Source organism: Microtus pennsylvanicus, chromosome 12 (assembly GCF_037038515.1).
Source record: "Microtus pennsylvanicus isolate mMicPen1 chromosome 12, mMicPen1.hap1, whole genome shotgun sequence".
NCBI classification, from domain to species: domain Eukaryota; kingdom Metazoa; phylum Chordata; class Mammalia; order Rodentia; family Cricetidae; genus Microtus; species Microtus pennsylvanicus.
In genome coordinates this window covers 65,703,914-65,720,329 of record NC_134590.1, presented here as the reverse complement: position 1 = coordinate 65,720,329, position 16,416 = coordinate 65,703,914, and the positions used below count along the sequence as shown (strand labels likewise).

Below are 16,416 nucleotides of genomic sequence, written 5' to 3'. Positions count from 1 at the left end.
CAAGGAAAAAAATTGGATATATCAGAGCTTTAATAAGATATTATAAATATTCAGTATATTTCTTTGACATATTACATGAGAGAACATATAGAATATACCATTATTGACACAATTTCGTTTTTTTAGTTATGTAACAGATTTAAAGTTTATTGTTTTTAAGTTTTTTTGGACTTTTTTTTGAAATTTTATATACCCATGGGTATAAAATGATGGTAGAAAATTGAGATACCATTGATAATATATATTAATTAACTATTTTATAGCTCAGTCATATCTGTAATTTTACTTACGGATACTTTACATCAATTTTAAGGAACTTTCTTGAGGGATGGAGAGATGGCTCAGAGGTCAAGAGCACTGACTGTTCTTCCAGAGGTCTTGAGTTTAATTCCCAACAACCGCATGGTGGCTCACAACCATTTATAAGATCTGGTGTTCTCTTCTGCTGTGCAGGCACACATGCAGCAAAACACTGTATAGTTTAGTAAATCTTAAAAAAGAAACTTTCTCATATTTAGTGTTCATAGATCTAAAGATTCTGTGTTCTTGCTGGGTGTGGTGGCACATGCTTTTAATTCTAGAACTTGGAGGCAGAGGTAGAATTAGAGGACAGCCAGGTCTGCAGAGTTCTAGGACAGCCAGGGATACACAGAGAAACCCTGGCTTGAAAAACACAAACAAAAGATTCTGTGTTCTTAATAAAATAAGGGTTAATCCTATCTCTAGCTTGAAATATGCCCAGGTAGTACTCAGTTAACAGCACAAATTGAACCCTTTACATAGACAGTGTATTGAATGAGCAGTAATCTAGTAAATTTTGGAAATTAAGTACTCTATATTTTCTCTTAAACAGCTGTACACAAATCCCAAGGAACCTGAGGTAAGATGGTAATATATGTATCATATATAGGTATGTTTATCTGAGTTGAGGCTGTAGATTGTTACTAGACAACCACAGGAACAGAGCAGTTTATTGTGAACTTTATATTTTATTGTATGTGGAACTAGTCTTTTATTATGTAATTTTTTTAGAAACTGTGTAAGAGTGTTAGAAAAAAAACAACATTGATTAGAGCTGAGACTTTTCTGTAACATTTCAACATTAATATAAATGTTCAATGACCATACTTTATCTATTTTAATTATTTCTTTTTATGATCTTTTGGAAAAATAAAAGATTCGGAATAATTCTGAGCTCTTTACCACCAGAATTCTCCTTGTTGATGTTTTGACAGACTTTGAGAACATTAGTTCGTTCGTCCTTCCTTCCTTCCTTCCTTCCTTCCTTCCTTCCTTCCTTCCTTCCTTCCTTCCTTCCTTCCTTTTTTAATTTAATTTAATTTTTTTTTTAAGGCAGGGTTCCTCTGTGTAGCCCTGGTTGTCCTGGAACTTGCTCTGTAGACCAGGCTGGCCTTGAACTCACAGAGATCTACCTGCCACTGCCTCCCAAGTGCTGGTATTAAAGTTGCACACCACCTCCACACTGGGCTTGAGAGCATTAGTCTTTATTCCTATCTTTAGATTCTCCAACTTGCTTAGTGATTCCTAAACTTCGCTGGCCTGCTGGTATTCAAGTCTTTTGTGAAAGCCTCTTTGACTCACTGTAATAACTTCTATCTTTTCTAAAGTTCTTCCCAGAAGAGCTCCATAGTTTAACCCTCTCAGTTGATTCATATATTTCCTAAGACTATTTGGAGTTCTTGAGGATAAGGGTGTTTGTTGTTTTCTACCTTTCAGAGTGCATAGAACAGCCTTAAACACGTGTTACTGCGCCACTGTCATGACTTTTGTACCTGTGACACAGAGATGGAGCGAGAAAGCCCTTTGGCTTTTCATTCTGTTTTGTCTCTCTCCTAGCTTTTTTTTTCTTTTTTTCCCCCTTGCTTTGAATGTTCCTTCTCTAAGCCAGTGGATTTAGTTTAACTGGTGATATTCAAGACTAAATTGTTTTTAAGTCCTTAGTATTTTCTTTTTGCAAGATTACAAATAACCATATAAGTAAAGGGGAAATGGCTGCACACAAGTAAGTGTGTAGCAATTCCTTAATGGCCAAATTGGTCTTAGGTTCTGCTTCCTGAATCTCTTTCCCCAACCCTCTGTTTTTAGAATTCACTGTGTAGCTGAGGATCACCTTGAACTTTAGATCCTCCTGCCTCCACCAAATGCCTTAGTTGTTTATGTGAGTGTGTTGAGATTACAAGGCACCACATGCCTGGTTTTCTCCGTCTTAGAGATGGAACCTGGTCTTTGTGTATGCTTGATACCAGCTGAGCTCCATCCGACCCCTAAATTTTCTCCAAGATCTCTATGACTCAACAAAAATACTTTGAATACTTAACCAGTTATACACTATAGTAGCAATCCCTAAGTACTAGGTTTTCATGGCACACTTCTCATTACTAAAAAATGATAGAGTAGTTGAGTCTTTAAAAAAAATGGAAGCTGGGCAGTGGTGGCACACGCCTTTAATCCCAGCACTTGGGAGGCAGAGGCAGGCAGATCTCTGTGAGTTCAAGGCCAGCCTGGTCTCTAAGAGCTAGTTCCAGGACAGGCTCCAAAGCTACAGAGAAACCCTGTCTTGAAAAACAAAAAATAAAAAGTAAAACAAACAAAAATAAAAATAAAATAAAAAACTTCAAACACCACAGGTTAATTTAAAAACAAAACAAACCAACTTAAAACAAAGCATTTGTATTAGTTACTTTTCTGTTGACATGATAAAACAGTCACCAAGAGAACTTAGAGAAAGTTTTTTTGGGCTTACAGTTTTTGAGAAATGAGTTCCTTTTGGCAGGGAGGAACAAGGAACAAGCATGGCAGCGGGAACAGTAAGCTGAGAGCTTACAACTTCAACCATAAACACAAAGCAGAGAGAGCAAACTGGAAGAGGCAATGAGATTATAAACTACCAAAGTCCACCCCCAATGGTACATTTCCTTCAGCAAGGTTCCTCCTGAAGGTTCCACACATTTCTAAACAATTCCACCAACTGGGGACCAAGTGTTTAAATACCTAAGATTATAAGGGACATTTCTCATTCAAATCACCATAGCAATGATGATTACAGTATCACTACTACAATAGTTCTACAGTGTTCTTGGCTACTGCTTAATATCAAGGCACTGAGAAAATTGTGTAGCTCTCTGATCTCATTCTCATAAATACTCATGAAACAACATTTTCAGATAAACAGTCTCTGGCATTTATTGATACTGTGCCAAAAGTTTGAGTCATACCCCTGAAAGGATAACCTTCCATAAACAAAATGGCATAAAATAAAACTATTCTTATTTATTTGGGAAAAAAATAGACTTTACACATGGTGCTAAAATTAACAGCACTCCTGAGAAGAATGGATCATAGTACAATAATTGAACCATAGATTAAATCCCAATGTGTTTAGTTGAGAAGTAACAGAAGGAGGGTAAGTGCACACAGTTGTGGTCATTTGTACAGAAGTGGGGTAAGTGCACACAGTTGTGGTACATTTGTACAGAAGTAGGATAAGTGTGCACAGTTGTACATTTGTACAGAAGTAGGATAAGTGCACACAGTTGTGGTACATTTGTACAGAAGTAGGATAAGTGTGCACAGTCGTGGTACATTTGTACAGAAGTAGGATAAGTGTGCACAGTTGTGGTACATTTGTACAGAAGTAGGATAAGTGTGCACAGTTGTACATTTGTACAGAAGTAGGATAAGTGTGCACAGTTGTGGTACATTTGTACAGAAGTAGGGTAAGTGTGCACAGTTGTGGTACATTTGTACAGAAGTAGGATAAGTGTGCACAGTTGTACATTTGTACAGAAGTAGGATAAGTGCACACAGTTGTGGTACATTTGTACAGAAGTAGGATAAGTGTGCACAGTTGTGGTACATTTGTACAGAAGTAGGATAAGTGTGCACAGTTGTACATTTGTACAGAAGTAGGATAAGTGTGCACAGTTGTACATTTGTACAGAAGTAGGATAAGTGTGCACAGTTGTGGTACATTTGTACAGAAGTAGGATAAGTGTGCACAGTTGTGGTACATTTGTACAGAAGTAGGATAAGTGTGCACAGTTGTACATTTGTACAGAAGTAGGATAAGTGCACACAGTTGTGGTACATTTGTACAAAAGTAGGGTAAGTGCGCAGAGTTGTGGTACATTTGTACAGAAGTAGGATAAGTGTGCACAGTTGTACATTTGTACAGAAGTAGGATAAGTGTGCACAGTTGTACATTTGTACAGAAGTAGGATAAGTGTGCACAGTTGTGGTACATTTGTACAGAAATAGGATAAGTGCGCACAGTTGTGGTACATTTGTACAGAAGTAGGATAAGTGCACATAGTTGTGGTATATTTGTACAGAAGTAGGATAAGTGTGCACAGTTGTACATTTGTACAGAAGTAGGATAAGTGTGCACAGTTGTGGTACATTTGTACAGAAGTAGGATAAGTGTGCACAGTTGTACATTTGTACAGAAGTAGGATAAGTGTGCACAGTTGTGGTACATTTGTACACAAGTAGGATAAGTGTGCACAGTTGTGGTACATTTGTACACAAGTAGGATAAGTGCACACAGTTGTGGTACATTTGTACAGAAGTAGGATAAGTGTGCACAGTTGTGGTACATTTGTACAGAAGTAGGATAAGTGTGCACAGTTGTACATTTGTACAGAAGTAGGATAAGTGCACACAGTTGTGGTACATTTGTACAGAAGTAGGATAAGTGCACACAGTTGTGGTACATTTGTACAGAAGTAGGATAAGTGTGCACAGTTGTACATTTGTACAGAAGTAGGATAAGTGTGCACAGTTGTGGTACATTTGTACACAAGTAGGATAAGTGTGCACAGTTGTGGTACATTTGTACACAAGTAGGATAAGTGCACACAGTTGTGGTACATTTGTACAGAAGTAGGATAAGTGTGCACAGTTGTGGTACATTTGTACAGAAGTAGGATAAGTGTGCACAGTTGTGGTACATTTGTACAGAAGTAGGATAAGTGTGCACAGTTGTGGTACATTTGTACAGAAGTAGGATAAGTGTGCACAATTGTGGTACATTTGTACAGAAGTAGGGTAAGTGTGCACATTCGTGGTACATTTGTACAGAAGTAGGATAAGTGTGCACAGTTGTGGTACATTTGTACAGAAGTAGGATAAGTGTGCACAGTTGTGGTACATTTGTACACAAGTAGGATAAGTGCACACAGTTGTGGTACATTTGTACAGAAGTAGGATAAGTGTGCACAGTTGTGGTACATTTGTACAGAAGTAGGATAAGTGTGCACAGTTGTACATTTGTACAGAAGTAGGATAAGTGTGCACAGTCGTGGTACATTTGTACAGAAGTAGGATAAGTGTGCACAGTTGTGGTACATTTGTACAGAAGTAGGATAAGTGTGCACAGTTGTACATTTGTACAGAAGTAGGGTAAGTGTGCACAGTTGTACATTTGTACAGAAGTAGGATAAGTGTGCACAGTTGTACATTTGTACAGAAGTAGGATAAGTGTGCACAGTTGTACATTTGTACAGAAGTAGGATAAGTGTGCACAGTTGTGGTACATTTGTACAGAGGTAGGATAAGTGTGCACAGTTGTACATTTGTACAGAAGTAGGATAAGTGTGCACAGTTGTACATTTGTACAGAAGTAGGATAAGTGTGCACAGTTGTGGTACATTTGTACAGAAGTAGGATAAGTGTGCACAGTTGTACATTTGTACAGAAGTAGGATAAGTGTGCACAGTTGTGGTACATTTGTACAGAAGTAGGATAAGTGTGCACAGTTGTACATTTGTACAGAAGTAGGATAAGTGCACACAGTTGTGGTACATTTGTACAGAAGTAGGATAAGTGCACACAGTTGTGGTACATTTGTACAAAAGTAGGGTAAGTGCGCAGAGTTGTGGTACATTTGTACAGAAGTAGGATAAGTGTGCACAGTTGTACATTTGTACAGAAGTAGGATAAGTGTGCACAGTTGTACATTTGTACAGAAGTAGGATAAGTGTGCACAGTTGTGGTACATTTGTGCAGAAGTAGGATAAGTGCGCACAGTTGTGGTACATTTGTACAGAAGTAGGATAAGTGTGCACAGTTGTGGTACATTTGTACAGAAGTAGGATAAGTGTGCACAGTTGTACATTTGTACAGAAGTAGGATAAGTGTGCACAGTTGTGGTACATTTGTACAGAAGTAGGATAAGTGCACACAGTTGTGGTACATTTGTACAGAAGTAGGATAAGTCTGCACAGTTGTACATTTGTACAGAAGTAGGATAAGTGCACACAGTTGTGGTACATTTGTACAGAAGTAGGATAAGTGCACACAGCTGTGGTACATTTGTACAGAAGTAGGATAAGTGCACACAGTTGTGGTACATTTGTACAGAAGTAGGATAAGTGTGCACAGTTGTGGTACATTTGTACAGAAGTAGGGTAAGTGTGCACAGTTGTACATTTGTACAGAAGTAGGGTAAGTGTGCACAGTTGTACGTTTGTACAGAAGTAGGGTAAGTGTGCACAGTTGTGGTACATTTGTACAGAAGTAGGATAAGTGTGCACAGTTGTGGTACATTTGTACAGAAGTAGGATAAGTGTGCACAGTTGTGGTACATTTGTACAGAAGTAGGATAAGTGTGCACAGTTGTACATTTGTACAGAAGTAGGATAAGTGTGCACAGTTGTACATTTGTACAGAAGTAGGATAAGTGTGCACAGTTGTACATTTGTACAGAAGTAGGATAAGTGTGCACAGTTGTGGTACATTTGTACAGAAGTAGGATAAGTGTGCACAGTTGTACATTTGTACAGAAGTAGGATAAGTGCGCACAGTTGTGGTACATTTGTACAGAAGTAGGATAAGTGTGCACAGTTGTACATTTGTACAGAAGTAGGATAAGTGTGCACAGTTGTGGTACATTTGTACAGAAGTAGGATAAGTGCACACAGTTGTGGTACATTTGTACAGAAGTAGGATAAGTGTGCACAGTCGTGGTACATTTGTACAGAAGTAGGATAAGTGCACACAGTTGTGGTACATTTGTACAGAAGTAGGATAAGTGTGCACAGTTGTGGTACATTTGTACAGAAGTAGGATAAGTGTGCACAGTTGTACATTTGTACAGAAGTAGGATAAGTGTGCACAGTTGTACATTTGTACAGAAGTAGGATAAGTGTGCACAGTTGTACATTTGTACAGAAGTAGGATAAGTGTGCACAGTTGTGGTACATTTGTACAGAAGTAGGATAAGTGTGCACAGTTGTACATTTGTACAGAAGTAGGATAAGTGTGCACAGTTGTGGTACATTTGTACAGAAGTAGGATAAGTGTGCACAGTTGTGGTACATTTGTACAGAAGTAGGATAAGTGTGCACAATTGTGGTACATTTGTACAGAAGTAGGATAAGTGTGCACAGTTGTACATTTGTACAGAAGTAGGATAAGTGTGCACAGTTGTGGTACATTTGTACAGAAGTAGGATAAGTGTGCACAGTTGTACATTTGTACAGAAGTAGGATAAGTGTGCACAGTTGTGGTACATTTGTAGAGAAGTAGGATAAGTGTGCACAGTTGTGGTACATTTGTACAGAAGTAGGATAAGTGTGCACAGTTGTGGTACATTTGTACAGAAGTAGGATAAGTGTGCACAGTTGTACATTTGTACAGAAGTAGGATAAGTGTGCACAGTTGTGGTACATTTGTACAGAAGTAGGATAAGTGTGCACAGTTGTGGTACATTTGCACTCACAGTTTTGTTCTGATTGCTTTCTTTAGAGAGATAACTTAAGCCAGGCAGTGGTGCACACGCCTTTAATCCCAGCACTCAGGAGGCAGAGACAGGTGGATCTCTGTGAGTTCGAGGCCAGTCTGGTCTACAAGAGCCAGTTCCATTGCAGCTAGGACTGTTAGACCGAGAAACCCTGTCTCAAAAAATGAAAACAATTTCAAAACAAAACAAAAAAGAGATAACCTAAGAAAAGTAACTAAATTAATATAAAGTGATAATGAGCTTTTTTTCTACAAGCACAGACTGAAATGTAGGAGAATATTAATAAGGCACATAAGCTAAATAAGTCTTAAATTGTTATAAATCATTAAGAACTATGTGTATGAATTTTGTGAGACTAGCAATCTTACTGTTTTATTATAGTCCTCAGAGTTGAACTCAACCCTGGCTTTTTTTTTAAAACATTATTTTGAGTTTGGGTATCTCTTTATGTTATCCTGGTCAGCCTTAAATTGTGATTCCCTGCCTTAGCATACTGATTAGCTGGGGATGCAAGTATGTGTAATCTATACCTGGCCTAATTTGTACTTTCAAAAACCTCTTGGCTGGACAACAGAGAATAAAGATCACACGGATTTGTGATCCACTTTGGAGACAGACTCGAGAAGTCTTTCCAGTGGATTTGAATGTAGAGTGAGAAGCAGCCTGAGTATGTTTGAAATTATCAAGAATTACACTTTTAAATAATTATTCTTTAAATTTGCATGCATTTGTGTCTACTTGTCTGTATGTGCATCATGTGTGTGCAGTGCCCTTAGATGCCAGAAGTGGGTGTCAGGTCTCCAGAACTGATACAGGTGCTGGGAATTGAACCCAACTTCTTTGTAAGAGTAATAAGTGTTTTTAACCAGAGCCTTCTCTCTGCCCTTGCGATTAACATCTTTTGTAAAGCAGTTATACATCTCTACAGTAAAACAATCAGTTTAGGAGTCACATAATAAAAAATTACCAACTACTTAAAGGTCCATTTTATTTACAAAATACATTCTCATGGTATGAAGAGGCTAGAGTTGATTAGAAATGTGGGCAGGCAAGAAGAATAGGCATTGTTTGTTTAACAATTACACTTCCCACTGGCTAAGAGGACACTGTGTATCTAGCCCATCCAGAGGGAACCTGTTGCTTTTAGGCACCTGCAGCTATGTCTAATCTGACCCATCTCTTCTATTGTATTCACAAAACAGCCTTCTGAGCTTCCTTTGATTTTTTTCAAATAGGCTAACCAGTAAAAGCAATTCTCTTTTAAAATTAACTTATTACAATCAGTCTTTTTGGTTCAGGCAATATGAGCTAATTTCCCAGGACCTGCTCACCTGTGATTAAGTTGTATGCCAAAGTATAAGATCAGCAGATCTATGAGACCAAATCATAGAGAAAGGTAACAGGAACACTAACGCTGTTCTTGGTTACGCTAACATCCTCAATTCCACATTGTCAAGGATTTATTCTGAACCAGATGAATGAAGGTCATATTCTGTGTTCTGATTTTGACTTATACTCTATCTGCCTTTAGCACCTTCAGCTCTCTCTACAAACTATAAAATTATCTGAGTGAAACATTTATTTTTAAGCGTAAATCTTTTAAATTAATTTTTATTTTATTTATCCATGTATATGTGCTTTCGCACAGCAAGAGCGGGGAGAACAGAGGACAACTTTCAGGAGTCAGTTCTTCCACTGTAGGTCCCTGGATTAAAAATTGGGTCATCAGGCTTGAACTGTAAACACTTTTTAAAAAAATTATTATGCCAGGGCAGGGAACCCTGACTGCTCTTTGGACTGGAGAGGGAGGGGGAGAGGAGTGGGGGGAAGGGGAGAGGGGTGGGAGGAGGGGGAGAAGAGTGGGAGGAGGGGGAGAAGAGTGGGAGGAGGGGGAGAAGAGTGGGAGGAGGGGGAGGGAAAGGGGAGGCTGGGAGGAGGTGGAAATTTGTTTTTTTTTCCTTTATTCTTTTATCAATAAAAAAAAAATTATTATGCATAGTGTTCTGTCTGCAGGTCTGCCTGCAGGCCAGAAGAGGGCACCAGATCTCATTACTGATGTCAAGAGCCACTATGTGGTTGCTGGGAATTGAACTCAGGACCTCTGGAAGAATAGCCAGTGCTGTTAACCTCTGAGCCATGTCACCAGCCTGAACCAGTTTAATAACAAGAACTAGTTTATTTTCAATAGTATATATTTCTTATGAGGAAATTTGTTCCTGTATTCTACCAAACCCTTAAGAGCAGATAGCAGTAATAGTTTTTAGTGCAGGAAATAAGACTTGATGCCATAAGCCATAGTTCCTTTTTCCATTTTTTAAATCTTTGTTGCCATTCACTCCTTCCCTAAATTACCACAGTGACTTTCTAGCTGTTCTTATGACTTCTCTGTCTGTATTCCTTCCTTTCTCCCTCCTTCCTTACCTCCCTTCCTTCCTTTTTCCTTCTCTCCCTCCCACCCTCCCTTTCTTTTCCTTTTCTTGAGACATGGTCTCTCTATGTATCCCTGGCTGTCCTGGAACATGCTGTGTAAACCAGGCTAGCTCCAAACTCACAGAGATCTGCCTTCCTTTGCCTTCCAAATGCTGGAATTAAAGGCACATGCCACTACACCTGGTCCTTTCCTGTCTGTCATAATCACTGCTCTTTTGCTTTGAAGCAACATCATGACCAAGGTAACTCTTGTAAGAAAAAAGCATTTAATTGGGGCTTGTTTACATTTGCAGAGGTTTGGTCTGCTATCATCATGGTGAGGGGCATGTCAGAATGCAAGGAGGTGCTGGAGCAGTAGTTGATAGCTACATTCTGATCTGTAGGCCAAGAGGGGGTGGGGAGATACAGACAGACACTGGGCCTGGTATCACTGGTGACACACTTCCTTCAACAAGGTCACACCTCCTAACCTTTCTAATCCTTTCAAATAATTCCACTCCCTCACTGGTGACTAAGCATTCAAACATATGAGTCTATGAGGGCCATTTTTATTCAAACCAACATACTGTCTGTATTCTTAACGCATACAGATGATCAGGTCTTGGGATCTCTGACCTGTTTAAACCTTCAATAGACTTTGATGATCTTAGAATAAAATTCAAAATCCTTACTGCTGCAAACAGTTTCACAACCACACCTCTTTTGGACTCTAAAAAAATACATTCTCTCTCAATTAAGAGCTCTTGCATTACTGCTCTGTCTACCCAAGGCACTACCCCACGTGTCTGTATATGACTGACATGTCATGAGGCTCATCTCAAAATACCACATCTTCAGGCAAGTCTTCCTTGACCCCTCTGAATCTAGCACTTCTTTCTCTATTTTGTACTCCTACCACCGCTTTATATTGTTCATAACACTTATTTTATCTGAAATTATCTTTTCTTTGTTTATGAGCTAGAATCTTTGTAGATTCGGTGGGAAAAAAAATCTTTTCTGCCTTGTTCACCTTCTAGCTCAAAGTAGACATTTGATAAAATATTCATTACATGACTGAATAATTCCTCAACTGGTAAAATTTAATGGAAATATTTGCTACCTAACTTAATTTTAGCTGAGAGGAGGGAGATTAAGTTATCATTACTCCTGGATAAAGTAATGCTGTGAAACATTTGGAGGAAGCATCAATGAAATGTTCCTTTTTATCAGGTAAAAATGTGGTTTTGTTTCACAATTAACCTCTTTCTCTGTTCTCTTTGTTTTTTCTAGAAAGTAACTGAGATATACCAATTCAAATTCAAATACACAGAAAAGGGAACCACTATGGACTTTGACAGGTAGAATCTAATTGTTTAATGAACTCAAGAAATGTATAGGAGTAAAGTAAAATAAGTTTCTATATGGCCAGAGGAAAGCCTTAAATCATTTTCTCATAAACCTTATAAACCCCACTATTATGAGTAGAAATGATAATAGTTGTTTTAACATTTGAAGTCTATAGACTAAGTGAAGTCATGCCTCTGAGGACACGTGCACTCATGTGTACATACCAACATGCAGACACACCTACACATAACCAAAAATAACAATAAATAAATATTGAAAAACAAACAACACATAATTAAAATATATTAATAAGGCTATCAACATGATGTTAGGAAAAGAACCTATATGACTGTCTCTGGCTATTGTTTCAGTGGCTCTGTTGGTATTAATCTGTTGGCTCTGTTGATCTTTTTCATCTTTAATGTTGGCAGATTAATTTGCCTACATATACTATCATCTGGTTATCCATACACATACCATTTTCTGTGTGCCACTCTTTGGGAAACTCATATGCACTGTGTTTCCCTATCAAGTCTTAAAATCCATGTTTTAGATCCAATAACAAGTCAAAGAGCAAAACCAAGGAAGACCCTTGTGCACATGGAATGTTTGTTAAGGAGCAACATTCTTCTCTCAGAAGCTTTTGACTTCAGATCAGTCAACAGGCATGGTGAACTAAGGACTGCTGATGAAATGTAGTAGAAGTAGATGAAATAGATACTGTAAAAAGACGGGTAGAAAAGGGCTTCCAATAAGGGAGATAGATACCCTGAAAGAAACAATTCTGAAGAAAAAAAATTGGCAAAAATGCTACCTTTTCTCTAGTTCTCCTGGAGAGCTGAGGGTTTCTCTCCAGTACTGTCGTAGGGTTTCTATTGCTGTGAAGAGACACCATGACCATGGCAACTCATATAAATGAAACATTTAATTGGGGTGACTCACAGTTTCAGAAGTTCAGTCCATTGTCATCATGATGGGGAACATGGTAGCATGCAGGTAGACATGGTGCTGAGTAGTAGCTGAGAGTCCTAAATCTTAATCTTGCAAGCAACAGGAAGATGACTGAGACACTGAGCAGTATCTTGAGCATAGGAAACCTCAAAGCTCACTCCCACAGTGACACACTTCCTCCAACAAGGCCACACCCACTCCAACAAAGCCACACCTCCTAATAGTGCCACTCCCTATGAGATTATGGGGGCCAATTACGTTTGAACTACCACAAATACTTCCTTAATTTTCCTCTCATATTTGAGACTTGCAGAAAGTACTCAGATATAAGAGGAAAAGTCAGTTCCAGAAAGGAGATTAAAAGTATTAGCCGTGGGCGGTGGTGGCGCATGCCTTTAATCCCAGCACTTGGGAGGCAGAGGCAGGCATATCTCTGTGAGTTCGAGACCAGCCTGGTCTACAAGAGTTAATTCCAGGACAGGCTCCAAAACCACAGAGAAACCTTGTCTCGAAAAACCAATAAAATAAAATAAAAGTATCAGCCACATTTAACTAGTATTTATATACTATTTTCTTGGAGGCATTGTCTCATGTGGCTCAGGCTGACCTTGAACTTAACATGTGGCAAGGTTTGCTCTTCAAAGCCCAGCTGCAAACCTTGTATTTCACACTCTCCCCCACCACAAACAGTTGCTCTTACTCTCCAAAACTTCAATATACATATTTTTTTTTTTTTTTTTTTTTTTTGGGCATTCAGTCAGTGTTTTATTTCTATCGGATACATTTCCACCGAGTTACAGTGTTGTTTGACCCTCATCTTTGTCGAGACTCCTTGCCAGCACTGGAGGCATTGGCTACTCACTCAGAATCAGTGTAGTACACATGTGTTGTGCCCAGAACCACATTCAAGAAAACATCAAACCATGGGACCAGTGTGAGCCGCTTGCTTTTAGTAACACTCACCTGTGGACTACCTAATTCATAAGAACGGAGTGTTATACTCTGAACCTTCCCAGAGTTGTAAAGACAGGTGAATGGCTACCTAAACTCACACAAACTTGAGCAAATCAATCAGGTTTTTGAAATTACACCAATCTGGTTTTTCAAAAATAATTTTTTTATGTCACACAGTATACTTTTTTTTTTTAATTGGAAATTATTGTTATTTATTTATTTATTTATTTATTTATTTTTTTAAATGGTTCTAGAAATTTTATTAGCTAAATACATAGCCCAGTACATGTGAAGCAATGTAAAAACATAGTCACTCAGAGTAGAGACAATCATTGTTGAATGCTGTTACAGATATGTAGCCAGCCCTGGTACATAACACATTTGATATTTCTACATATTTTTAGCAACCAGATTAACCTTTTTTGTTTGTTTTAAGGACACATGTTGAAAGGTTAACAGTAAAGCAAATAGGTAAATCTTTCTGATATTAAGGAAATGAGAAGTTAATATATAGCATATATATATGATGCAATGATAGAATGATTGCTTAAATGAGGGTCCTGAATATGATCTGATGTTTCCTTGGGCCCCATGGGTTATTATGTTTATATTCCTTCATTCTGACTGATTAAAAATCCTAGTAGACAAAACTTGTAGTTGTTGGAAATTGATAGAGGAGCTAAAATATCTACTTAATATATGTTTATACTGTGATTTCTCACTTTCTCCAAAAATCAGGGAAAGACCTAACAGTTTAATTACTTGGATGATTTTTCATTGCTTAGTGCCAATATGTTCAAGGTACTGCAAATAAATTGCAGTTGTAGCTCGTCCTTGAAGGTACTTAAATGTGAGACTAATTGGGAAGAAATGGTTGGAGGGAAATTAAGATTTTTAATTAGAAGATAATTAGCCCAACTCTCACTCATTTATTAGTTCAGCAAATTTTACTAGGTAGCTAGAGACCAAGCCTAGTGGTGTGGAAATGAGTTAGCCATTCATAGTCTATATGGGGACAAATAATTTTTCTGAGGGGAAGATGAAGAGTATAGGGAAGACTTGAAGAGATGAGATGGCACATGAGCTGGATAGGTGCAGCAGGGCATCAGCACAGTACAGCTGACGTGAATAGCATCTGCAAATACATGTGGGCGTAGCTTCAGGGGAGGGTAGAGGTGAAAATAATTAGTTGTATGTACACCATTTCTTTTATTTGATTGTGTGATGGAGGTAATAGAAGAGTTTTAAGCAAGAAGGTGACATGAACAGAGACTCTCCTATTGGGAGTATTAATTTATGGAGAATGTCTTGCAGTGTAGACAAAAAGAAATAAGAATAGATGCTTTAGCAATCCATGCAAGAATGAGGAGGGGATTTCTTTGAGAGACAATCATATGGTAGATAAGTGTAGCACTAGTGACTGATTCATGTTTGGAGAGCTGCAGAAATGTCCATAAACTTATCTCCCAAATGGGCTAACTGACCTAGAATAGGTGCAAACGATTTGACTGAGGTCATTCAGCTGGTTAACAGCGCAACTGATACTCAATGCTAGGTCACCTAATTACAAGCCCATTATTCTCTTTACTATGAGATGTGGCTATTTGAAAGCCAAAATTTTAAAATGATCATATTTAAAATGCCTTAGGGGTGTTTGTTATTCAGAAATCCTTTGCATGTACATTACAGAAAGTACTATCATTCCGTTAAGTTACCTCTTAAAAATTGTCTACAAAAATATCCTCATGTTTAATTTATTAGGTGACATAGTCAATAGTTGTATTGTTTTGGAGTATATTGTAAATACTATATATGGTTGAAAGTACCACTTTTCTGTGATTATAGTAGTAGTACAAGCTTCGAAAGTGGAACAAACAGTGATGATATTAAGAAGGCCTGTACCCTACTAATCCGTCAATTGTATATACTGATGCAGAACCTTGGACCCCTTCCTAATGATGTTATACTTACCATGAGACTCCATTATTATAATTCAGGTAGGTAAAGACTTTTGGTCAAATTCCTTCTTAAGTACTAAAGTGATGCTGTCTATAAGTAGAAGGATTTTATAAGCATTCAAAAGATGTTTGTATTATATGTGAAGTATTACTGTCACTTGTTCTATTGAAACTTAATTTTTTCTGCCCTTTCTGCAGTGACACCATATGATTACCAACCCCCTGGTTTTAAAGAAGGGGGTAACTCACACTTCCTGCTGTTTGATGGGGAGCCTGTGAGCCTTCGCATGGGCTCAGTCTCCTCTGGCTTTCACAGCATGAAAGTAAAAGTTACAACCGAGGCCACCAGAATGCTTGATGGGGAGAATAGTCCCACTCAGGAGAACGGCACTACCGAGATAGCCCATCAGGGTCTTGACTGTGATGAGGAAGAAGAGGACGGCAGCAACCAAGTAAGGCCAAGTTTTAGTGCTCCTTCACTGCTTCACTTAAACACAGTTGACATTTTCAGTGTGGATTCAGGTCATGTCACAGTAACAGAGTCCAGCGGAGCATGGCGTGTATGAAAACTGAAACAAAACTAGCCTCTGACGTCAAGGACTTTTTTTTTTTTTTACTAAAAAGTCTTCCAGAAGGAAATACATGTTTCTTATTGTCTAGCAATAAGAAAAAAATCCCAGTGTGCTTTATTTTTTTTAAAGGTACCTATATATTTATTTTTTTTCACATTTCAAAAGTAACATATTTTTAGTACTTAAAATATTTTAAGTATCTGGCAAGTTTATACTCAATAAAAGTATACATTAACTCTTGATTACTGTAGGGGCAAAGGCAAGAATAAGAGAAGTTCAAGACCATCCTAAACTATATAATATGTCTAAGGTCAACCTGGGCTATCTGAGACCATCTTTTAGAAAGCCAAAAGGAAAAAAAAAGAGATTTTCTTTTTTTTCTCTTTTGCCAAATAAATGTAAGCAGGACAGTCTGACAGGGGAAACTGTATTTACAAGGATCTAGATTTTGTGGTAACTTGGT

General features: G+C 38.1%; 1 protein-coding gene across 1 annotated transcript in view; it reads left to right on the top strand.

The window, feature by feature from the left end:
- Hormad2 (HORMA domain containing 2) overlaps positions 1-16,416 on the top strand; it is a 93,561-nt gene that overhangs the window by 13,913 nt on the left and 63,232 nt on the right. Inside the window, exons 6-9 of the mRNA XM_075942806.1 lie at positions 854-880; positions 11,462-11,529; positions 15,269-15,420; positions 15,580-15,833. Coding sequence (XP_075798921.1) covers positions 854-880; positions 11,462-11,529; positions 15,269-15,420; positions 15,580-15,833 — 501 coding nt within the window. The remainder of the gene's footprint in view (positions 1-853; positions 881-11,461; positions 11,530-15,268; positions 15,421-15,579; positions 15,834-16,416) is intronic.